This window comes from Aquarana catesbeiana, linkage group LG02 (genome assembly GCF_042186555.1).
Source record: "Aquarana catesbeiana isolate 2022-GZ linkage group LG02, ASM4218655v1, whole genome shotgun sequence".
NCBI classification, from domain to species: Eukaryota; Metazoa; Chordata; class Amphibia; order Anura; family Ranidae; genus Aquarana; species Aquarana catesbeiana.
In genome coordinates this window covers 341205583-341232191 of record NC_133325.1, presented here as the reverse complement: position 1 = coordinate 341232191, position 26609 = coordinate 341205583, and the positions used below count along the sequence as shown (strand labels likewise).

General features: G+C 42.3%; 1 protein-coding gene across 3 annotated transcripts; it reads right to left on the bottom strand.

The window, feature by feature from the left end:
* Window positions 1–4582: 4582 nt before the first annotated feature.
* Window positions 4583–25435, bottom strand: PCNP (PEST proteolytic signal containing nuclear protein). Of its 3 annotated transcripts, none has more exons than XM_073614943.1 (5): window positions 25282–25435; window positions 15109–15329; window positions 10840–10911; window positions 9308–9363; window positions 4583–5124 (listed from the first exon to the last, which is right to left on the bottom strand). In XM_073614943.1, the coding sequence occupies exons 1-5, from the start codon at window positions 25370–25372 to the stop codon at window positions 5004–5006; spliced, it is 561 nt and encodes a 186-aa protein (XP_073471044.1). In that variant the 5' UTR covers window positions 25373–25435; the 3' UTR covers window positions 4583–5003. The 3 variants fall into 3 exon arrangements, with proteins under 3 accessions (XP_073471044.1, XP_073471043.1, XP_073471045.1); XM_073614942.1 differs by having other exon boundaries at window positions 25270–25394; XM_073614944.1 differs by lacking the exon at window positions 15109–15329 and having other exon boundaries at window positions 25282–25415.
* Window positions 25436–26609: the final 1174 nt, after the last annotated feature.

The following is a 26609-nucleotide window of genomic DNA, read 5'->3' as shown; positions in this document are numbered from 1 at the left end:
TTGTATTAAGGGTGGAGTTAGCCTTTAGGTACTGCCAGTTTGCTTATCTGTAGACTGGCAGTAATTTTTTTTAGATACTTGATGCAGCCTTAGGGACAGATTCTAAAAGTGTCAGTTAAAAGAACTAACTGAATCTTTGCAACAGTTTCACAAACCTTTCTGACATGCTCCAGATTCAGGTAGTTCTACTGCCACTTTTAGAATCTATCAATATGGTTGTCAGATTCTAAAAAAAAAAACAAAAAAAACAAAAAACACTAGGTGCTGTTATAAAGGGGGGTCATACCACCAAAATGTGTTTTAACTTTATTGAATTTTCCCCTTGGTGATTTGAGATCCAAGATGGGGGTAGATGGGTTTGGCAATACCCCAGAAAATGTTCTGCCACAATAGCTGGGCCATTGAGACCTTGATACAAAAGACCCAAGAGGACCCTATTTACATCTGTTAATCTTGCGGTAACACACAGTAGATGGGGGTGAGAAACTAGGGAGGGGCCTTGATCAAAACTCTAGCTTGTAGATGCAAGCTGTCCCAGATGGCCACAAACCTCCCCTCCATTTTAGAAAATTGGGCTGCTCCTTTAAACAAAGGAAGGCTTGTCTGAGGACTTGGCAGACTTTGAGCCCAAGACGTTGCAGGTGGACTGGGAGTTAAGCTTGGGTCTGAAACGTGGATGCTGCGGGAGTGGAGAAACTGAAAGGACTTTTCCTAACTGACCGAGAGAAATAAGCCTTTGTAATCTGTTCTATAGGCTTCTTCCACTGAGGAAGATGGGTGCCTTGCCACCAGGAACACCCAAAATTTAAAGCATCATTTGCAGTGGGGCTGCACATGCACTTCAAGGGTTCATTTCTCATTTAGGCTTCGGGAACGCACAAAGCAGATTTACTTACCCAATCCTCGGCTTCTCCCCGCTGCTGGACCAGACTTTGCATTCCACTGGTCTAAGTTCCTGACGTCGTGAAGACCAGTGTAGGGTTGCCAAAGGACAGTCCACTGCTGGAAAGTGGTGGAAGGCACTTTGCTGGAGGATCAGGTAAATAAAAGTGCTTTTTTTTTTTTTTTAAACTTTAATTCCACCTTTTTCAAATAAATGCATTTTTTTTTCTGCAAATGTGCATTTATTTATTATTTCTTGCAAAGCAGTGTGACTGCGATCAGTGAATTACGGGGACAATGCAATGCTCCTGTAGACTCTTCCTCCAGTTCTAGGCCCATACTGAGGTATGGGCTTTCAGTAAAAGCTAGAGATGTATTACGGGTATGGTGTTCAGTGGAACACAAGTGTGGTGAGCTGAACTTCCATCTGCCATGAATGTTCGCACCTGGATGCATCTAACTGCACCAGGCTCCGATATCTGTCCCTAACCACAGGTACCCCTGCTTGGTGTGTGGATACATGGAGACAGTAATGGCTGCTGTCAGCTTGTGATTACTTTGTACACGCTGAGTTGTTGCCACTGTTCACATATACCTGTCATCCCAGCCTCAATAACCCACTGATTCTTGCAGCTGGAATCTGGTGTATGCAGGTAACTTCTCGTGTGAAGGAGGCCTAAGTGTTCTAGCCAGAGAAGACCTGCTTTCTCAAGCAGAGGTCATCAAAAATCCAAACTTTATCTGTTTGGTATTTCAAAGACGAATGTCTTTTTTAAAGGACAGCCACAGAACAGAAAACCATGTACTTATTAAGTGTATTCTCATATTTTCAATTTTTGCCCTTGGTAGGACAACTCCTTATCTAGTCCTGACATTGGACATTCTTCAGATGAGTCTGGACAGAGGCTTTAAGATGGCCACTTCATGTCAGTGGGTCAAATAAAAAAAAAAAAAACAAAAACCCTTGTAATTATAACTAATAGACTACATGCCTTCATAGCAGCCTTTCCTCTTGCCGATGTTACCTCTAGAAGAAAAGGAAAAGCTCAGACCTTTTCCCATTGGGAAACATTATTTGCTATGATCATCAGCTCTATCTAGTGGCAATAATGCTGTATCTTCCTGATTCATTAAACCCTAAAGGATAAGTTCACTTAAAGCGTAGTTCCATTAATTTTTGTGTTTATTAGGAGTCAGGAGCTACAAAAAGTGTAGCTGCCGACTTTTAACGCTCTGCGGCACCGCAAGCACCTGGCTGTGACAGCTTGAAGTGGGAGCTGGTTACCCACTCCCCCCCCCCCCCCCCCCCCCCCCCAAAAAAAATGATATGCCAAATGTGGCATGTCAGGGTGGCAGGAGACCATAAAGTGGAATTTCCACTTTTGGGTGAAACACCGCTTTAAAAAAAAAAAAAGCCCATTTTTTTGCAGGTAAAAAAAAAAAAAAAAAAAAAATGCATTTATTACAGTAGCCTGTAAAGCATTGGCATGCAGGTCTCCTACAGATGTCAGTGTATCTGACGGCAAGAAAATACACTGACAGGAAGAATCAATCGACTACCACGGCACTCCACCGTAGTAGTTCATAGAGGATGTCGGGGCTTTTAGTTCATTCACGCACACATGGCTGTGCTGATTTTAAAAAGTGACAGCTAGTACAGGGAACGTCTGCAGCTTTGGGAACAGGTTACATGTTCCACCCTAACAACGGGTGGAATATGTTCCCAAATTCTGTATGAAGAATAACATTCAACCTGGAGATCGAAAAAAAACACCCCATAATGTGGAATTTCCTGTCCCCAACCAAATTTCAAAATTGTCTGTATTTTTTTTTTTTACCACATTGGGGAGATTGTGGCTTAGTTCTTGTGATGCCAAAGCATGAAGCAGAGGATCAATTGTCTTCAGGACAGTAAGGCACAGACACAAATTAAAAAAAAAAAAAAAAAAAAAAAAAACACAGCAGCAGTTCTAACCCTTACCCACTGTATATTTTTCCTGTGTCATGGGAAGTTTCTCCATCATAGTTAGGTTGAAAAAAGACACGTCTATCTTGTTCAACCATTAAAATAAAATATCATACAATCCTATACTCAGTTGATCCAGAGGAAGGTGAAAAAAACCCCAGCAAAGCAAGATCCAATTTGCTACAGCAGGGGAAAAAAAAAAAAATTCCTTCTTGATCCCAGAGAGGGGATTTTCCCTGGATCAACTTTACCTATAAATGTTAGTGCCCAGTTATATTATGTACATTTAGGAAAGAATCCAGGCCTTTCTTAAAGCAATCTACTGAGCTGGCCAGAACCACCTCTGAAGGGAGTCTATTCCACATTTTTACAGCTCTTAGGCCCTTTTCACAAGGGCGGACCGTTCAGGTCCGCCTGTCAGTTTTTTAGGCGGACCTGAACGGACGCTCCATACAGGTCTATGGAGCGACGGATGTCAGCGGTGACATGTCCGCTGACATCCGACCCGCTCCTATCCGCTAAAATGTGACGGATGGAAACCCTATTTTTCCATCCGTCTGGCGAATCGGATCGGATGAAAACGGACTCTATGGTCCGTCTTCATCCGATCCCCCATAGAGGAGAGCGGCGCTCCGACAGGTACGTCCCTGCACAGTGTGCAAAGACAGACCTGTCATCTGCCTGCTCAGCGGGGATTAACAGAGCGATCTCCCGCTGAGCAAAGCGGAGCCCTACACGGACACGTCCGTGTGAAAGGGCCCTAACTGTGAAGAAATCTTTCACATCCTGATCTGACCAGGGAACTTACAAAAACTGACAGAGGATCCGACTAAAACCAAATGAACTTTGGGTTAAGCTGGGCTTTACGTATTGCAAAGGCTAAAGAATGCCACTAGACCAAACCTGGGCTTTTTACGGTCTCAGGCCACATCCAGCCCTTTGGTTGTCCCTGTCCAGCCTGCATGAGATCAATTGGAAATTAGAAATCAAATATAAATAAGTATACACCATGCACACAACTACAGTGCTTTTATTTTTGAAGGTGACTGCTAATTTTTTTTTCCCCACAAATTTACATGTGTGCCTACACATATTTGTAGTGCTGCTTTATGGTTCAGAGTGTAGTCTCTGGATTTAGGCTGGCCAATCAACAAGATAGCGGTGGCCCTTCATCCACCTTTATTGGTCCTCTGGTCATCAAGATGGTGTTGATCACACTTTCTCCCTTTACAAACAGCTTTGGTCATGTAGGAGGGGTAGCTGTGACTGTGTTGGACAATATGATGCAGTTGAGGGCATGTGGTGCCAGGTCCCTCTCTCCACCCCTCAAGGAAGGGGCTGAGCCTACACCATCTGCCCCCCCCCCCCCTCTCTCTAGTTGGCCTTAACGTCCACCTTGCTGCAGAAGTAACATCATATACCAAGGGTGTGTAATACAGTAGAAGGAATATATAAATATACTCATGGGGTTCCCATAGACAGGCTCCTCTACTGACTATATATGGTCTAAGGAGGTGTTCGCTTACCACGAGGTTGGTTCCCTATATGGATGTTTTAGGGGGGCGGGGGATTACATGTCTAGTTATGTTCACTCATTGACCTACGATTTTTAATATAGCAGAATTAAGTTCAGCCTACTGGACTGGCCCGCCATAACAGTCCCAGTTTCTCATGTGACCCCTTGGGAAAATGCATAGTCCATCCCTGTACTAGACATAAATAAAGAAAGCAGAATTTCTTATTCATACCATGATTTAATATGTTTAATTTTGAAACATTTTCATATTGATAACAATTCCCGATGATGTACAAAACAGGAAGAGTATGTCCCGCTAAGGGCAAGATACAAAACATATATACACACTTCTCAGGACAAAACAACAAGCGTATTTATTCCCATTGACAAATGAAAAAACTATATAGACAACAAAACATCTGAAAATTGGATACAAATTAAATATCCATAGATATTTTCCAAATGTATTTCAGTATTTAAAAAAAAAAAAAAAAAAAAAAAGGGAGGGAGGGGGAACCCACTGTAAATAAAGATTTCCAACCCTTAAAAAAAAAAAAAAAAAAAAAAAAAAAAGGAAGATTCTGAATGCGAAAACACAATATTCTAAGGCTTTTACACACATATATATATACAAACATTTCAGTCATCTTTAACATGATCTAATCGCGATTTTATATTTCGTTCCCATAGTTTCTGGGTATCTGTAAATCCATGCTTTCCTTTGTTGAATGAATTTGGCCCTGCTGATGTCGGTGTGTCCCTAAAAAGAGTTTGTCAAATGAACACATGTTAAAGCAGGATAGGCACTGGAGGACATTTCACAAAATATTATAATGCAAAGCTTTTTTTTCCCTACCTTAATGACATTCAATAAACAGCCGTTCTCATATGTAAAAACATTTTTTTATTTTTTTTTTTTAATAAGGAAAGCATTCAGAAATTGCTTATATTCTATTCCTTGGTAGACAGTCATCTTCAAATGTTTAAATACAGGAAAATTCTTGAGTGGTTAGTTTTGATGTTTGCTATGTCGATGAGAGAGCCAGTCTTAATAGTGTCTATCTTCTGTAAGCATGATATACCGTATTTAGCAGAGATCTGCTGTGCTTTTCTCAGCAGAACACTGATAAGACTTTTGGAAGCAAGGAGTTCAATGGATCACAAAGTATGCCAATAACCTATGTTTTATCCTTCCAGGACTGCAATCATGATTAAAAAAAAAAAAAAAAAAACACCACCACACTTTTAAGCAAGTGTTATAAATGAATACGTTTAGAAAACACGAACAGAAGTGGGATATTTTGCATTTTTTTTTTTTGCAAGTGACAAAAAAATGTGCCTGTCATGTTGATGTAAAGAACCACACGAACAATGAAGGTCAAGGAGTCAACTTGTACAGTGGCGTGTTCCCTGACAACACCTTCTAATATTGCAGATTGCAGTGTCACACTTCCAATATAGAAATCTGATCAGATGACGTTTAGGCTGGATTCACACCTATGCATTTTTTTTTAGCTCTTTCTGCATTTTGCAGATTTGCACTATAGAACATGTTCAATAGGAAACCATGTTAAATGGACTGTAGTGCAAATCTGCAAAAAGCACTAAAATTGCATAGGTGTGAATCCAGCCTTAAAGTGATTGTAAAGGATCAGTTTTTTTAATAACATACATATCATACTTACCTCCACTGTGCAGCTCGTTTTGCACAGAGTGGCCCCGATCATCCTCTTCTGGGGTCCCCTGGCGGCTCCTCCCTGCATCAGATAACCCCTTGGAGAAGCGCTCTACCGAGGGGGATACCTTGCAGACATGCTTCCGAGTCCAGCATTTGCATCCACAGACACGAATACCGGACTCGGCCCTGCCCCCCCGCGTCATTGGATTTGATTGACAGCAGCAGGAGCCAATGGCTGCGCTGCTATCAATCTATCCAATCAAGAGCCGGGACCCCGTGGAGAGATGAAGGGGCTCAGGTAAGTAAAAAGGGGGGGGGGGGCTGCCCGGTGTTTTTTAACCTTAATGCATTAAGGTGAAAAAAAAACACAATGGTTTACAACCCCTTTAAGCTGTTTTTTCCCAAAATTATTGCAAGTGAAATCTTTCATTTAATTCATTACTTCCTGCCTGCCCACAGTACATTTACGCCATCCAACCTATTCCGGGTCAGGGGTGGCATGTGCGTGCTCCCTGCTAATCCACGCTGTCACTGGCTACATTTGGATTTTGTCAACCGGTCCAGGCCAATCAATCAATTTATGGCTGAGACTTGCTGATCATCTGTAGCCAATAACAGCAGAGTAGTGTGTTTACATACACACAGGGCTCTGTACACAGGGGAGGGGGGCAGGGAGAAAAAAAACAGCCAGATACATATATACACACACACATACATATTATATATACAAACATATACACACACAACACTCATAGGTTTACATACCCTGGCAGAATTTATGATTTCTTGGACATTTTTCAGAGAATATGAATGATAACACAAAAACTTTTCTTTCACTCATGGTTAGTGTTTGGCTGAAGCCATTTATTATCAATCAACTGTGTTTACTCTTTTTAAATCATAATCGCAACAGAAACTACCCAAATGACCCTGATCAAAAGTTTACATACCCTGGTGATTTTGGCCTGATAACATGGACATAAGTTGACACAAAGGGGTCTGAATGGCTATTAAAAAGGTAACCATCCGCATCTGTGATCTGTTTGCTTGTAATTAGTGTGTGTATAAAAGCTCAATGAGTTCTGGACTCCTGACAGACCCTTGCATCTTTTATCCAGTGCTACACTGACGTTTCTGGATTCTGAGTCATGGGGAAAGCTAAAGAATTGTCAAAGGATCTATGGGAAAAGGTAGTTGAACTGTATAAAACAGGAAAGGGATATAAAAGATATCCAAGGAATTGAGAATACCAATCAGCAGTGTTCAAACTCTAATCAAGAAGTGGGAAATGAGGGGTTCTGTTGAAACTAAACTTTCAGCCACAACTGCCAGGAAAATTGTTTGGGATGCCAAGAAAAACCCAAAAATAACTTCAGGTGAAATACAAGACTCTCTGAAAACATGTGGTGTGGCTGTTTCAAGATGCACAATAAGGAGGCACTTGAAGAAAGATGGGCTGTATGGTCGAGTCGCCAGAAGAAAGCCATTACTACACAAATGTCACAAAGTATCCCGCTTATAATATGCCAAACAGCACAGAGACAAACCTTCTGGCACAAAGTCATTTGGAGTGATGAGAGACCAAAGCTTTTTGGCCACAACCATAAACACTACATTGGAGAGGAGTCAATGATGGCCTATGATGAAAGGTACACCATTCCTACTGTGAAACACGGAGGTGGATCGCTGATGTTTTGGGGATGTGTGAGCTACAAAGGCACAATTGATGGCAAGATGAATGCAGTATGTTATCAAAAAATACTGGAGGAACATTTGCATTCATCAGCCAGGAAGCTGCGCATGGGACGTACTTGGACATTCCAACATGACAATGATCCAAAACACAAGGCCAAGTTGACCTGTCATTGGCTACAGAAGAATAAAGTAAAGGTTCTGGAGTGGCCATCTCAGTCTCCTGCCCTCAATATCATTGAGCCACTCTGGAGAGATCTCAAATGTGCAGTTCATGCAAGACAGTCCAAGAATTTACAGGAACTGGAAAAAACAAAGAGCCTCATCCACAATTACCGCAAAAGACTTCAAGCTGTCATTGATGTTAAAGAGGGCAATACACGGTATTAAGAACTGGGGTATGTAAACTTTTGATCAGGGTCATTTGGGTAGTCTGTTGTGATTATGATAAAAAAAAAAAAAAAGAGAGAAGAGTAAACAGTTGATTGATAATAAATGGCTTCAGCCAAACACTAACCATGAGCGAAAGAAAAGTTTTTGAGTAAAATCATTTGTGAAAAATGGCCAAGAAATCATAAATTCTGCCAGGGTATGTAAACTTATGAGCACAACTGTGTGAGATATATATATATATATATATATATATATATATATATATATATATATATATATATATATATATATATATATAATATATAAATAATTTTCTTAATTGGATACGTAAAAAGAAATTTTTTTTTTTTTTTCAAAATGTTAAGGTTTTTCCTTTATATAATACAAAAAAAAAAAAAAAAAAAGTGTTGATCAAACAGCATTACAAGAAAGCTGTATTTGTGTGAAAAAGAAAAATGATATAAAATGTAATTTGTGTAGAGTGTTGCATGACCGCGCAGTTGCTAAACAGGAGCTCCAGGCCCCCCCCCCAAAAAAAAATTAAAAGTCAGCAGCTACAAATACTGTAGCTGCTGACTTTTAATATAAGGACACTTACCTGTTCAGGGATCTAGCAATGTCCTCACCGAGCCGATTCTTTCGGTTTTGGGTGCAGGCGCCAGCATCTCCAGTAAGGGAAACAGGAAGTGAAGCCTTGCAGCTTCACAGCCGATTTTCTACTGCGCATGCACGAGTTGTATTGCGCCTCGTGAATGGTCCATTAGTCTTCTGGGACCTGTGATGTGTCCCAGAAGACTGCAAAGGAAGGAGGGGGCCGAACTTCTGGCTCACATCGCCATGTCGATGTGAGACGGAAGGGGGAGCGGGGACTTGTCAAAACCAGATATCCACTCCCCCCTCCCCACCAAATGTAGCAGTGGGGGGGGGGGGGGGGGGGTGCAAACAAGCGGAACTCCCTCTTTTGGATGGAGCTCCGCTTTAATGTAGAACAGTGCTGACTAGCAAAAAAAAAGGTCGGTCATTAAGGGGGTAAAACATTTCGGAGGTCAGGTAGTTAAAAAAAAAAAATCCATCAGGCAACTTATATGAAAACTGTCCAACACAGTCCAGTTTAGGAGACAATTCTAACAACTGTCAGTAAAAAAATGGTACTGTAAATCTCATCAGCAGTTAATGTTACCTTCCAATATTTTTCATTCGCATCTTTGCCTCTGGTGGCATCTCTTCAGGCTCACTCTAAAATTCAGAAAAATAAAAAAATAAGGAACAGCACAAGCCCAGCCAAACCTTTCCAAAATTTACAAGCCAGAAACAAAACTTCCCAGCTAACAATATTTTAACACACAAATTCAAGAGTCATATAAACATTTTTAGAAAACTGGTGTTCTGGAATCACATCAACAACATTTAGTATCTCATGAGGAACATAACATGTCAATCAAGGGCCCCAGTAGATTATTATATCCAGACAATGCTCCCCTCTATCCCCCTACACATCATCAGCATCATTAAAGCGCTTCTGTCACCAAGACCAAGCAAGGAAAATGTTTTATATTCAAACCAACTCCCTATTTATTAGGACACACAATATATACCTTCTTTATTAGGTCAAGGAACCACTGTTTTGACTAGATGAACAGCGTAGAACTCTCTAAGGCCTAATTTATGTACACTTTAAGAGACAGTGTTTGAAGAGTTTTCGACCTTCAAAAGTCACTAACACCCCCCCCCCCCCACACTCCCCCCCATTTCTTATTGTGATAAATGAGGTAGCACACACACAGAACATGTTGGGCATTTGCATCACTTTGCAAACCATGTTGCCTGGACCATTTAGTTAGAACTACTCCACTGGAGTTGTATATAAATGCCCTCCATATGTTCATGTTCAGGTCTAGCTGGCCATACACTATACAATTTTCTTGTTCAACTTTCCTTTAGATTTACCAAAATGGAGGTCACACCTAAGCCCTTTCAATTTGTATGCAATCAGGCAGGCTCTTGTACTACATAGTTGAAGGTAAATCTAAAGGAAATTGAATAAGAAAATTGTATAGTGTATGGTCAGCCTTAGACATGCACTAATGCTGCCAGCATTTTAAGGAGTGCTGGATAAAGATTTGTGTAGCAACACTCATGTAAAGGAAGACTAAAGCAAATCCTGAAGAAAGCACTATTAAATAAATGGCAATGAGGAAAAAAAAAATAGTAATGAAACGAGAAAACACCAGAAAAGATGAAAGCATCTATGATTTAAGCCAGGACAGAGGAACTAAGAACCCTTTGCCTGTAGTGTGGGGTATTGCCCAGAAGGGAGAAGCAAGCACACCTTCTTAGTTCCCAGACTCCTAGAAGCATGACTTATACTCGATAGGTAGGCCTTCCTGTCCCAAAATTAATAAGATCAAATGGGTATTATATACATAGGTTTGATTTATTGAAGGAGCTCACTTAGAAAAGAGAAAGTGGTTTCTGAAAAGTGTATGTTCCTGAATAAGGTAAACCTGTGTTTATTCTGAATATACAATCATGTGCAAGGGAATATAAACATTTTTCTAGCATGTGAAGTGAAAAGCACTTCATCTTATTTACTACGTAAACTTTCACTTTGCTAAGTGAACAATAACTATTCTTTTAATTAATCACCCCCATACTGTTTTACTCTGTGTTCATTAGATATTGAAAGTAAAAATGTCAGATGGATTTACTTACATCATCTTCATTAAATACTGCTGCTACAGAGATCTTTTTTGGAACAGCGGCAGGAGTTACTTCCTTGGGTTTCTAAATTAACGAAATAAAATTATATTTCTATATTAAAAAAGAAAAACTGCAATAAATGTATTCTATATCAAGCAAACTTTTCCAAAAAATGTATGTAAATAACCCTACCTAAAAAAAAATAAACATAAAATAAAAATGGGTAATTGCCATTTGTACATGGCAGGCCATTACGTCAATGCCACACCCACTTGCTGTTTCATCTTCCCATCCCTATGTCACTTCAGAAATCAGCAACAAAAAAGGTAGGAAACAAGGATTGCCAAAGTGGCAAATATAATACCTCTTCTATTGCAGTGAACAGTCATTGGATTTTATGGGTCACTTTAAAGGAGAAGTTCACCTCTTTAAAAAATAAAAGCACATCTTTTTGCAGGTAAAAAAAAAAATGTGCATTCATTTTTTTTTATTGGGAGCCTGGAAAGCATTGCACCCACCATCGGCAGATCGTGGGTACAATGCAGGGCTCTTGCAGACCCTGGGTGTAAGCTGCCTGGCTGTACATTGTAAGGCCAAGCAGTTACAAACAAACCGGAAGCATTAATGAACTACCAGAGCACTCAACAGCACCATGGTAGTTCATTGAGAACTACAAGTCGACAGCCGCAAAGGCTGCCGGACCTTGTAGTGTTCCACTCAGAGCACTGTGAATGAATGACAAAGCCAAGTTCTTTGCAAATTGTGACAGATCGTGGGGGTGAGGGGCTCCCTGTCACACCTGGGAGTACTACTTATCCTTTAAAGCTCAATAAAAAGTCCTCCCTTGCAGTGGGGCTGCTTGAACAATTCAAGGATTAACTGCTCAGTTATGTCTAAGGGACTTGGTAAAGAACTTTTACATGCCTGTTCCTCGGTGCTGCTAGATCTGTCCCTGTAGCCACTTTCCCCTATGCTTCTGCAATCTAAGGTCCTCTAATGTCATCACAACAGATGCAGAGTCCAAAGTCCTGCATTGGACATGACCACACATAGGGATAATCCACTGCTGAAGCACAGGAGAGCACAGTTTTGTGGCAAAGTGCAGATTCAGGGAAGTTTAAGTGTTTTTCCTGTCCCTTAGACTAAGCAAGCAGTTAACCCTTGCAGTACAGACACAGCTCCACTGCAAGAGCGGACTTTTTAGTTTTCAGTATTAATGTGTACCTGCACTCATGGAATATATTATCACTCATCAAATGAGACAGCAGAAGGCAAAACTTATTTTAGCAAGTCAAGATTTGCACAACAGATCTTTCTATATTTAGGGGCTTCCATGCAGTATTCATTTTGTTGACGAAAATATTTGACGAAATTCACACTGATACTGGAGATTTTAGTTGACCATAATAAGACTAAAACTAAAATGGCATTATTAGCAATTAGCAACACAATTCCATCCCCAGCCTATAATAATAGCTGCTGAAAAAGAAAAAAAAATTAAGGCTTTTCTTATTTTTTTTCTTAATATTTAATATGTGTGCATTACAGCCAATAGAGCAGGGATATGCAATTAGTGGACCTCCAGCTGTTGCAAAACTACAAGTCCCACCATGCCTCTGCCTCTGGGTTTCATGCTTCTGTCAGAGTCTTGCTATGCCTCATGGGATTTATAGTTCTGCAACAGCTGGAGGTCTGCTAATTGCATATCTCTGTAATAGAGTTTACAGTTTTTTGGGTTTTTCTTCATATTTTAAAGTGGAGTTCCACCCAAAAATGGAACTTCCACTTTTCCAGTTCCTCCCCCCCTCCGGTGTCACCTTTGGCATCTTTTAGAGGGGGAGGGTTTGGAAACCTGTCTAATACAGGTATTTTACTCCACTGTCGGGCATAGATACCTGAGCCACCCGCAGGTATCTACGCCACTTCCGTCCCCCGTTGTATTCTGGGAGACACACGGTCCCAGAAAGCAGCAGAGACCAGTGGGATAGTGCAGCGCGAGTTGCACATGCGCAGTAGGGAACCAGGAAGTGAATCCACAAGCTTCACTTCCCGATTCCCTTACCGAGGATGGCGGCAGCAGCACCCGACAGCCGAGGGATAGATCAGCTTCAGGTGCCGACCTTGCAGGCGCCCTGGACAGGTAAGTGTCCATATTTTAAAAGTTAGCAGCTGCAGTATTTGTAGCTGCTGACTTTAAAAGAAAAACAAAACGCGCTTTGTCAAAAAGCAATATTTTTGTTTGTTTATGAAACTTGGTTTTATTTATAAAGACATTATATCGCAGCTAAATCTGTGTCTGTAGTGCATGTTACAACCTTAATACTATAAAGAATAACGTATTAGATTTTTACTAAAGGAGTATATAATGAGTTTGGCCATTCTAGAGAAATGCATAATGCATTACAATTTAAATAAACCCATTCGATTTTAGTAGACTAAATGCTTCCACTATACAGTAAATGAAGATTTTGTTAATAACTACCCATTTACATACATGTTATTTAGACCCCTTTCACACTGCGGTGCTTTGCAGGCGCTACAGCGCAAAGTGTGGTGGTTTTAACCCTTTCTTGGCCGCTAGTGGTCGAATACCGCCGCTAAAACGGCCTTAAAAATAGCGCCGTTTTACCGCCGGCGCCTGCACCGCCCCAGTGTGAAAGGGCCTTATTGTGATTAAAACTGCAAGGTATTAGATACAAAGACATTGGGGTTGATTTACTAAAACTCTGGAGTGCAAAATCTGATACAGCTCAGCATAAAAACCAATCAGCTTCCCGTTTTTTTTTTTTTAACACGCCAAGGATAGAAGCGGATTGGCTACGACGCAGAGACACACCAGATTTTGCACTCTCAAGTTTTAGTAAATCAACCCCCATAGTATTAATGTAGTAAATGAAACATTGTTAGTGGGTTAGATATAAACCTTGTAACTGTACCTTTCCCACATTTAATCTGATATACCATTTTATTTTTCTGTTTTCTTTTTTGTGTCATTCTCTTTGTTTGACACAAGTAAACTGGAAATCTCCAATAAAAATATTTGATAAAAAATAAAATAAAAATGAAAATGTAATTTTAGTCAAAAAAGACTGACTAAAACGAAATCGCAATTTGACGTGAAAATTAACACTGCTCCCTCGGCATTCTAGAGCATATCTAAAAGCACATGTTATTCGATTACCTACATAATGCTGTGAGGCACATTTAAGCTCACAACTGGTGCTGCAGTTTTGTGCTGGGAGCGAGCTTACTCAATGCTCCCTGCACTGTGTCCGTGCTCTCACCAACAGATCCCAGTCATGGTTAGTATGGATCTCGATTATGTGGTCACAGTGACAGCCAATCACAGTAACACAAGGTGCCCCTGGTGTTTAGAACTTGTTAAAGGGCTGGCTCCTGTTGGTAACAGGGAGTTTTTTTTTTGGCCAGCGTTAGTTAAAAAACAAAGAGCACAAAAACATTATAGTGATTATTAGGAAGTGTTTTTTTTTTTTATTTAGTGATTTTATATATATAAGAATCAGAACAGTTGAAGGGAAAGAAGGAGTTAATAAAAGCTGATTGAGCTAAACTAAGGATTAAAAATGGTTAAATAGTGGCAAATTGTATTTATTTTTACTTGCCAGCTTGCTTTGACATAATTTATAGATTAAAGCTTATCCCTTTGTATCTACTCTGCTTCTGTCATCTGCAGATCAAAGGTAACAATGTTACTTTGAATCTCTCTGATAAACGTTGTGTCAGATGGCCTTCAGCAGCTGTTAGATTAGAGCCACTGTTTGTTGCAACTCCTGGCATTTGGTGTGTGTAGCATGCCAGTTTCCTAAACTAGGTAATTGGTCTGTTTTGTGACTGGTCCTCTGGCAAAAATCCTGTCAGAGCTGATCAACAAGGCAGGGTCAAAAATCAAACAAGGACTCCCCAAGTCAACTGCATGGTGGATCTCTGCTTTGTGATTTTTATTTAGTTGAATGGCTTGGGATGGTCATAGCCTACGATTATGGCTACATTATAACACATATGGTAAATAAAGGTTTAAAATTACAAGGGCTGAGAGACTTCAGACAATGTTCCCTGGATTATATTTTTCTTTTGTAGTGGGTTATTGCATTGCGAACCTTTTGAATTTTTACTAAATTTTCTGCATTGCAATTAACATTTAAAACTAGCACCGATGTACTTAAATAGAACAATAGTTAACAATGGTAGACACATTTCTAACAGCAGTCTGTTTATGACATAACACTATCGTGATGGAGCAATATTTAATATCCTACGTACAGCAACACCAAGCTTGATTGATATGGATGGTGACTTTTTTCCAATCTGACCCCCTACGGCAAATCCAACCTTGGAGACTTTAGGTGGACAGGGTTGCGTGCTGGACTCCTCAGAAGATGTATCTGCTGACCTTTTTTCTGCACTTCGGCTCGAGCTTTCCCCTCCATTGCTGGAAGAAACAGTCTTAGTTTTCACTTCATTTTCTGCCTCTTCTTCTGGTCCTGGTGAAGTTGAAACAACTTACCAAGATGAGCATTTGGTTACTGGGCTGAATGATGGGAACAGCAACCACAAAAGATACCAAAATGCACCTTAGTATTTGTGTAGGCAAGAAACCCACACCAACATATTTACAGGGTAAAAAGAAAAAACTTTATCAAGACAGTATATAAAAATATAATTCTAGCTGCAATCTAATAATACTGCATCTATAAAAGTAGAATTATATACCTACAGGCTGGCTCATTCACTCCATGGTTTTCTAGATGGGTGTAGTTGTGAATACATTCAAACAGAAAAGATTGAATTTAATCTGCAATTCATGCATCTCAATACAAAGGATCTAGGAGGGTGCTGGGGTGGGCTCCAGATTTTAGTTGTGCCCCCCAGGTCTCAGAGTGCAATAATCCATGAGCTGGTCTGATGAGGACAATTAATGTAAGGGGGCACTCTGATGGAAACAGTTAATGTAAGGTAAACGCTTAAGGGAAGAGTTGATGCAAGGGGGCACCAATGAGGACAGTTGATTTAGGGGGGGGGGGGCACGTGATGTAAGGGGGTACTTTGGTAGGAGCCCCTGATATAAGGGGGCACTCTGATGGAAACCATGGTGTAAAGGGAGACTCTGATGAAGACCCTGCAGTAAGATGGGACTCTGGTAGTGACATATAGGGGGCACAGGTTCTTTTTATTTGTCCTAGTCTAATGAAAGCCTAATACATACTAGTGTTCCCTGTTCACTCCTACGTTGCCTCTGCACTACCAGTCAGACATTACTTTAGGGTGGTGACTCGTGGTACAGATATGCCGAGTGAACAAATGAATACTGGTTCCCTGCATCTGTGACTGACGGTCAATGACTTACACACGGGGTTAATATGCACCCCTGACTTTTTTTTATTGCACCCCCAGATCAGATGGGACAGGACCAGATTTTGCCTAATAGGACTTGCTGTGCCTAAAAAAGCACAAAGCAGGTCTCACAATCGTCACCCACACTGTACCACTGACATAACAGGAATCCAACCTGTATTTTTAAACCTAAAAGTATAACTAAAGGCAAAACTTTTTATTCAGATTTGTATAGACTGGTGAGGGGATATATACTGTACACATTTCTAATTAGGGCTGCAACTAATGATTATTTTCATAATCGATTAATCGGCCGATTATTTTTTCGATTAATCGGATAAAGTCATAAAAAAAAAAAAAATGTAATATGCCATTTTCTATTTATTTAAAAGTAATAATGAAAAAAATTAGTGTTACACTCAAACTGCAGAATAAAACACCAATGGTGGGGTACTAGTCCTCCTGGGAACACCAATGATGGGGTACTATTCCTCCCCGGAACACCAATGATGGGGCACTATTCCTCCCGGGAACACCAATGATGGGGCACTATTCCTCCCGGGAACACCAATGATGGGGCACTATTCCTCCCGGGAACACCAATGATGGGGCACTATTCCTCCCGGGAACACCAATGATGGGGCACTATTCCTCCCGGGAACACCAATGATGGGGTACTATTCCTCCCAGGAACACCAATGATGGGGCACTATTCTCCCCCCCCCCCGAACACCAATGGGGCACTATTTCCACCCCCCCCGAACACCAATGGGGCACTATTCCCCCCCGGAACACCAATGGGGCACTATTTCCACCCCTCCCAGAAACACCAATGATGGGGCACTATTCCCCTCTCGGAAGCACCAATGGGGCACTCCCCTACCAGGAACACCAATGATGGGGCACTATTCCCTTCTCCCTCACAGAAACACCAATGGGGCACTATCCCCCCCCCCCCCAGGAAAACCAATGATGGGGTACTACTATTCCACCCACCCCCCGGAACACCAATGATGGGGCACCCCACCAGGATTACTTAGGATGAGGCAACTGTTATAAAAATTCTTGTACTCTGTATGTACTGAGTTCTTACTGTTATATTAGCCATTAGTTGCTAACTTTCGCAGTCAGTGTGCAGCTTGGCTCTCCTCACGGCTGCTTTTCACCTCTCTGTTCCCTCGACGCAGAAGTGGGCGGGGCTGAGATCAGTGGGGCGCTGACATCAGCGAGGAGAGGCGCACAGGGGGACATGCCTGGTTATATACAGCGGCGCCTTGTACACAGGATTTATTTAATGGATGGGCAGGGAGGAAGGTGCGGACCAACTAATCGATAATGAAAATCGTTGACAACCATTTTTATTATCGATAATAATCTATTAATTGTTTCAATCCTAACTCTAATCCTGATTACTGGTAATAAAAGTGAGGGTAAATCCAAAAATTTGAGTTACCACCAGAAGAGGAATAGAGGGGAAGTGTTCTAATGGAGGTCACATCTTTTCATGATAATGCAAAAATGCATGGTTGAACCACATTAACCGATTCCCGACCGGCGCACGCCGATATATGTCGGCAGAATGGCACGGCTGGGCAAATGGGCGTACCCGTACGTCCATTTGAATTCCCCGCCGTGCCATTGCGTGCGCGCCGGCCGGGAACTCCGTGAGTCGGGTCGCGGGTCCCGCGGACTCGATCACCACGGGCATACCCGTTATCGCCTCACGGAGCGGATGAACGGGGAGATGCCGTTGTAAACAGCATCTCCCCGTTCTGCCTAGTGACAAGTGTCACTCGATCTCTGCTCCCTGTCATCGGAGCAGAGATCAATGACGTCACACACAGAGCCCATCCCCCTACAGTTAGTAATCACTCCCTAGGACACACTTAACCCCTCCCCGCCCCCTAGTGGTTAACCCCTTCACTGCCAGTGCCATTTACACAGTAATCAGTGCATTTTTAATTGCACTGATCGCTGTATAAATGACAATGGTCCCAAAAATGTGTAAAAAATGTCCGCCATAACATCGCAGTCACAATAATAAATCGCTGATCGCCACCATTACTAGTAAAAAAAAAAAATTATTAATAAAAATGCCATAAAACTATCCCCTATTTAGTAAACGCTATTACTTTTGCGCAAACCAATCAATAAACGCTTATTGCGATTTTTTTTACCAAAAATATCTAGAAGAATACGATCGGCCTAAACTGAGGAAAAAAAAATGCTTTTTTATATATTTTTGGGGGATATTTTTGTAAAAAATAATGCGTTTTTTTCAAAATTGTCACTCTTATTTTGCTTATAGCGCAAAAAATAAAAATCGCAGAGGTGATCAAATACCGCCAAAAGAAAGCTCTATTTGTGGGAAAAAAAAGGACGTCAATTTTGTTTGGGAGCCACGTCGCGCGACCGCGCAATTGTAAGTTAAAGCGACGCAGTGCCGAATCGCAAAAGACGCTCTGGTCAGGAAGGGGGCAAAATCTTCCGGGGCTGAAGTGGTTAAAGAAGTTATAAAGGCAGGTTTTTTATCTTAATGCATTCTATGCACCTTCTGTGTGTAGCAGCCCCCCCCCCCTCCATTACCTACCTGAGCTCCTTCTCTCTCCAGCGATGTCCATGATCCCCCAGCCATCCAGGACACTCCTCCTGATTGGCTAAGACAGAGCAGCCGTGCCATTGGCTCATCGCGGCTGTCAGTCAGCCAATCAGGGTAGTGCTCCGTGTCTGAATGGATACATGGAGCTCTGACTCGGCTTGGGTGCCCCCTGTATCAAGCTGTAGGCTGAGGGGCACTCAAATGAGGGAGGGGCTAGGAGCAGCAAAGAGGGACCCGAGGAGGAGGCAAGTATAACATGTTTGTTATTTTTTTTTAAACAAGCCTTTACAATCACTAATTAAAAATGGCACCACAAGCACATCACACAAAGTGCACAAATTTGAGCATTCCCAAATTGCTATATTGTATACACAGCCTAAGACTGGAGAAGCTGTGTATGGCAACCAATTCACTTTTAGCTTCAGTTTACAAAGCTTAAAGAGTAACTCCACTTTTGTCGAGAGAAAAAAAAAAAAAAAAAAAACACCACACCAAAGGGTTTTTAACAAACTTTGTTGCAGATTCCTACCTGTTTCTGCTCTGAAGGAATAGCTGTTTGTTGTCTGCAGTATCAGAATAGGAGTGACTTTTTCATTATTAAAGGATAATTGCATCTTTTGTAACATGTTAATTTGGAGCAGTCCCTCTCCCCGCACTTGTTGTCACAATTTAAAAACAATTCGGCTGTGCAGGGCTCGGCCCACACAGTCGCGTCATCCACTCACAAAATTGTGTGAAAGAATGACTTAAGTCCCATGGCTTTTAGTATCTGCAGGGGCCTGGCATTGCACCTGCGATCCAGTAATTACGGGTGCAATGCTTTGCAGACTGCAGTGTAAAACCAACAATAAATACACCTTTTTTTACCTGCAAAAAGATGTGCATTTATTTTTTGTATAAAAGGTGAACTTCTCCTTTAACCGCCTCCAAACCAGGTCTTTTCTGGCACTTTTTGTTTATATGTACCAATCAGTATTTTTTTAGAACCCCCAAACATTATATATTTTTTAAAGTAGAGGCCCAAGAGAATAAAATGGTGGGTGTTGCATTTTTTTATGTCACGTTATTTGCGCAGTGGATTTTCAAACGCGATTTTTTGGGGGAAAAAAAATAGAATTTTTTTAAAATCCTAATGCAATAAAATACAATACAAAACCTAATTATTTGGAAAATATAAAAGATGATGGTACAATGTTACAAATATGTCACGCTTTAAAATTGCACACGCTCGTACAATGGCAACAAACATCATACATTTGACTATCCATAGGAGATGTTTAAAAGCCTTTTCAGGTTACCACTTTAGATTTATAGGGGAGGCTTAGTGCTGGAATTACTGCCAATGATTGGACGTTCCTGGCAAAACCTCACGTGTGGGACAATCACTGTTTGTGTGTGTGCGGGACTGTTCACCTCTATGTATGAGCATTTTAATTGTTCTTTTTTTTATTATTACACTGTTGCTTTAAATTTTATTTATTTTTTTTTGCCATCACAGGGAATGTAAACATCCTTGTCACAGCAAAAGTACCAGGGTGATGCCTGCAGCTGCAGACATCATTCTGGAATAACCACTCAAAGTCCGGAAGTAGTTAATCAGCTGATACACTTGCAGTACACTGAGGAAAGTGGCAGGGTCTGCATCCCTTTAAAAGTGGTAAAAAAAAGAAGTTTTCCCATGCAGTGGAATTGTGCCCCCACTGCACAAATCAACTGCTGGTTTTTGTCTAGGGGATTGGAGAAAACATACTCAAGCGGTCTTGTGTGGTAGACTGTTCCTGACGTCCTCACCTCCAGAGCAGGTTGGGCATGACGACATCCGAACAGGCCACCACACAAGACCGCTGGACAGGAGCCTCAGGCACCGGTCTTGGTGAGAGAATTAAGTATCTCCTTTCTTCAATCCCCTAGACAAAAATGAGTGGCTGACATGTGTAGTGTAGGTACAGCCACACTGCGTTGGAATTTTTTTTTACCCAGAGTTCAGCTTAAGGCTCGGTTCACACCTAAACCGGCCGCGGATCGCACAGCAACGCTGTCCGTCCCTGTTCTCAGTTTCAGGGAAAAATCAGGGCAGAATCTTTGCCTCAATTTGGCCCAGAAACGGAGCCAAAGACACACAGCGTTTCTGTGCAGTGCGCTCTACAGCCGCAACGGAGATATGTGAATCGGCTCCATTCTTGGAGGGTGCATGTGATTGTGATCAGCACAGTGCAAATCAGCACTGTCCAGACAGAAGGTCAGGTATCATGCAGCCTTAAGCTTGGTACACACGATGAGATTATCGGACGAATGACAGTCCATTTTTTTTTTTTGCATGCAAATCTCAGATCGAATCTGATGAGTTTACTAAAGTCACGAAAATTCTCGTAAGACAGACTAAAAATTCAGAAATTATGTCATGTGTTGTAATGCATTGGTATTTCATTTTCTAACGACAGCTGTACTGATTAACCACTTCAGCCCCGGAAGATTTTACCCCCTTCCTGTCCAGAGCATTTTTTGCTATTCGGCACTGCGTCGCCTTAGCTGACAATTGCGCAAATTTCTTCCACAGTTTAGGCCAACATGCATTCTTCTACATATTTTTGGTAAAAATAGCAATAAGCGTATATTGATTGGTTTGCGCCAAAGTAGCGTCTACAAAATAGGGGATAGATTTATGGCATTATTATTTATTTTATTTTTTTTACTAGTAATGGCAGCAATCTGCAATTTTTGTCGGGACTGCGACATTATGGCGGACACATCGGACACTATTTTTGGACCACTGTCATTTATACAGCGATCAGTGCTATAAATAGCCACGGATTATTGTATAAATGACACTGGCAGGGAAGGGGTTAAACACTAGGGGGCGATCAAAGGGTTAACTGTGTACTAGGGAGTGATTCTAACTGTAGGTGGGGTGGGCTCACTACAACATGACAGAGATCGCTGCTCCCGATGACAGGGAGCAGTGGATCTCTGTCATGTTGCTAGGCAGAACAGGGAAATGCCTTGTTTACATAGGCATCTCCCCATTCTGCCTCTCCTCACTGCAATCGCGGGCCGTTGGCAAACATCGAGTTCACGGGACCCATGGGAATGCGCCCGATAAGCGGGAAATTCAAAGGGACGTACAGGTACGCCCATTTGCCTGCCTGTGCCATTCTGCCGATGTACATCTGTGTGCGGAGTTTGGCAAGTGGTTAAATGAAAATGGTACCATCTGGCATCGTATGAAAAATATTTTCATGCTTGTCCGATCAAATAATATCAGATGAACTGTCCTGATCGGCTCTCGAAAAGCTCTGTACTACCTAACCCACTGTCGTATGATCGTGTTGAAAGTGGTATTTTTCGTACGATTTTCTGATCGTGTGTACCGGGCATAATAGGACAGTCAGAAGAGGAGAATGAAAACTCCTCCTACAAGCTTTAACCAGACACTGATAGAAGTCACAAGACTGCTATATACTGCTGATGAGAAAAGGTATTTATCAGTTTATATTTACTAAAATAATTGCATTTCCATGTTCTGTGTACTGTGGGAGACCAGATATACTGAATGTAGGGTCCTGGATTTAGTAACACATTAACCGCTTCCCGCCCACCGGCCGTCATACGACGTCCATGACTTTGTGAGGGTATATCTGAATGATGCCTGCAGCTACAAGCATCATTCAGATAGCGTCTTTTTCAGCTGGCAATTCCCTACACCATAAGAATGATCATAGCGTCTGTTCCGCCGCTTGATCGTTCTTTTGGGCAGCGAGGGGGGACATCCGCCCCCCCCCCCCGGTGCTCCACTGCCATCGGTGAGTCAAAGACAGGATCCGCCAGCCCCAGATGTTTACCATAGAGATTTCCAGCGGACCAGATGTTCGCTGGAGTCTCTATGATCGATTGGAGGTCGGGCGCGATGTTATGACGTCACTCCCGCCCTCTGCATTCAAACAAATGGCGCCGCCTCGGCTGGGAAGCCGAATGGGTTTTTTTCTTTGGTTTTTTTTGTTTGTTTTTTTATTACAGGTAGAGGTGAGATGTGGGGTCTTATTGACCCTACATCTCACTGTAAAGAGGACCTGTCATGCCATATTCCTAATACAAGGGATGTTTACATGATAGGAATAAAAAAAGTGATAAAAAAAAAAAAAGTGTCAAACTGTAAAAAGAAAAGTAAAATTAACAAATAAATAAAAATTTAAAGCGCCTATGTCCCCGTGTGCTCGCATGCAGAAGTGAACGCATACGTAAGACCCGCCCACATATGAAAATAGTGTTCAAACCACACATGCGAAGTATCACTGTATCACTTTTACATTTTACAAGAAAAAAATTGGGCTAACTTTACTGTTTTTTTTTTTTAAAGCATGAAGCTGTTTTTTTTTTTTTTTTTTTTTTCAAAAAAAAAAAAACCCATGTTGGAAAAATTGCTGCGCAAATACCATGAGAGATAAATAGTTGCAACGACCGCCATTGTATTCTCTAGGGTCTCCCCCAAACATATATAATGTTTGGGGGTTCTATGTAATTTTCTAGCAAAAAAAAAAAAAAAAATATGCTTTTTACATGTAGAAGAGAAAAGTGTCAGAATCGGCCTGGGTGGCACGTGGTTAACCCTTTGGTAATATCTCACCAAAACTGAAAATGTTGTTCCCAAAATCTGATTTGTATCTTAAGCCTCATACACACTATTAGATTTTCTGCAGATTTTTGTCTTCAGATTTACCAAAACCACATAGTTCAAGGGCCTGCATGATCGCATACAAATTAAAACTCTTACAGCCCTTTCACACCGAGGGTGTTTTGCAGGCGCTATAGTGTTAAAAATAGTGCCTGCAATCTGCCCTCAAACAGCTGCTCCATTGTCTCCAGTGTGAAAGGAGAGGTGCGCTGGCAGGATGTCAGGAAAAGTCCTGTCAGCAGCTTCTTTGGAGCGGTGTGTTTACCGCTCCTCCACTGCTGCTCCCCATTGAAATCAGTGAGGCAGCACTGAGATACCGCCGGCAAAAGGCTGCTATTGCGGGCGGTTTTAACCGCGCCCGGCTAGCGGTCGAAATGCGCCACAAATCCGACGGTAAAACGCCCCTAAAAATAGCGGCATCTTACTGCCAACGCTATGGGCAGCTCGGTGTGAAAGCTGTCTTAGGCCTCATGCACACTGCTGCTGGTAAACGGACGTTTAGGAGCAGTTGGGCATTTTTTTCAACTGCTCCTGAACTCTCCTCTGTTATTTTATCAGTACATGTACACAGGTTCGTTTATAGTCGTTTCTAGGCAGTTGTGTTTAGAGGCTTTTTTTGGAACCCAAAAAAAATGCGTTCAGAAGCTGAGTTTAGGAGGCATTTCAAACGCCAAACGCAGCTAAACGCAGCAACTCACGTTTAGCCGCGTTTCGTTTACAGGCGTTTTTCATTTTTGGCTATTTTGAAAAAAATAAAAAATATTTTTTTTTTTTCAAATGCTTCTAGACGCAAACACGGCTAAACAGCTGTTTTTAGACGCTGGTTTCTAGCTGTCAAGTTAAACAACATCCCGTGTACATGAAACCTTAAGGCAGTGTTTCTCAACTCCAGTCCTCAAGGCACCCCAACATGTCATGTTTGCAGGATTTCCCTCAGATGAAACAGCTGTGGTAATTACTAAGGCAAACTGATCAAATCACCTATGGAAAATAACGGACAGCCTGGAAACATGATCTGTTGGGGCGCCTTGAGGACTGGAGTTGAGAAACACTGCCTTAAGGTTTGACCTCATATTATATGGTTTTGGTAAATCTGAAGACAAAAATCTGCAGAAAATCCAATAGTGCGTATGGGATCTAAGTGTAGACTTCTGGGAAAATTAGCGAGCCAATCACACAAGCAGGAAATTACATATGGGGGGGGGGTGCTCTGTACACCATCTGTGTACAGAACGCTTCCAAATTGCATTTTACAAAAAATGACAGTGACTGCAGATAGGAAAGGTCATTTATAACAATAAATTGTTTTTTTTTTTTTTTTTGTTTTCTCCTTTAACTGAACAAGCTAGAAGCAGATTGGTTGCCATGCACAGCTGCTCCAGTCTTAGTAAATATCCCTCCCTGAGCTCTTCCATTACAATGAGGCAATGTTAGGATTACAATGTTAGGAATACAATGGTATTTTAGAAATGATGACACGTGGCATACACTGCGATTACATACATGAATGCAGAGGCCCAGAACACCCAACCCACATGTCATTGTATCAGGGCGATATATAAAGGAACACGTCTTCTCATTACTGGACTACTCGTCCCCTGGCCTCACCAATACAATGATCTCCACAGGCCAAGAGGCGCCGCCTATACGTGCCATTCCACCTATAATCAGCGGCAATTGCATTGGACAAAACAACCATTAGTGTTCCTATACAACAGAGAGCAATGTCCAGTCACACCCCACTCAGCACTACACCCATCGAGCTCCGTCCGTGTGCACATTACTAACGAGCCCAGCAGGCTCTGTATATCAAATCACACACGATTCATATCACCTCCATGGTTCCCCTTCTTATCCGCCATCTTCTGGGCAGCCATGACGTAACTGCTCCCAAACGACCAGCCCCCAGCCCTCCCAAGTATCATAGAGAAACGTCCCTCTAGTATAGACGTTCCACCGCCTGTACAACAACCTGTGCACGCTCTATTGTCAGGTCGGAGAGCTTTCCGGGTTTGATAAAACTTTATTGAACAAGAGGTCAAATGTTTGGGCAGTATAGCACAGTATCTGTATAGGAATTTAGGAAGTGTGACACGATAGCTATGCACAGTTCTGTATATAGTGGTTATGTGCATGTTTATTAGAGCCAGGACTAAGAATATGATAAATTATATATAAATGTATGTATTTTTTGGGGATATATATCATAGTTGCCAACATTGTAAAAAAAAAATGTGGGACACTTTTGTGGCTGTAGGCGGAGCTGTCCAATAATTAGGGGGCGGGGCATTCACCAGCAGGCGTGGCCTATCAAAAACAGACAAGTGCGGCGCGCCGCGCCGAAAAATGGGCGTGGTTTACGCGAAATTGTGGGCGTGGCTTAAATGGGCGTGGCTCTAGAGGGTGTGGTTAGAGTCTGAAATGAATGAGGGATGGAGAGGGGGGGAGAGGGGGAGAGAGAGGGAAATGACGGGACAGCAGCCCCAGATCCTACACAATAAAAATGTGTATTCTAGAAAGTTTAACAATCAGCAGATAAAGATACTCCAAACACCTGGTGTTAATGCTTCAATCATCCCGGCACCATGGTTGTTATGGTGTCAGGATGATTGAAGCGCATTATTTCTATTATTACATTGTAATATAAAATGAAATCATTCAACTCACCATAATGCAGAATCAGTGGGATCCCTGAGCGTGTCACCTGCCACGTCGCCTGCCACCAGCCGTCCGTCCTTGCTTCAGATGTTCGAGCAGAGTCCGTCCTTGCATCAGGTGCCCCCAGCGGAGCCCCCCTCACACCAGGAGTCCCCGGCGGAGCCCCCCTCACATCAGAAGTCCCCAGCGGAGCCCCCCTCACATCAGGAGTCCCCGGCGGAGCCCCCCTCACATCAGGTGTCCCCGGCGGAGCCCCCCCTCACACCAGGAGTCCCCAGCGGAGCCCCCCTCACATCAGAAGTCCCCAGTGGAGCCCCCCTCACACCAGGAGTCCCCGGCGGAGCCCCCCCTCACACCAGGAGTCCCCGGCGGAGCCCCCCCTCACATCAGGAGTCCCCGGCGGAGCCCCCCCTCACATCAGGAGTCCCCGGCGGAGCCCCCCCTCACATCAGGAGTCCCCGGCGGAGCTCCCCCTCACATCAGGTGTCCCCAGTGCCCCCCCCT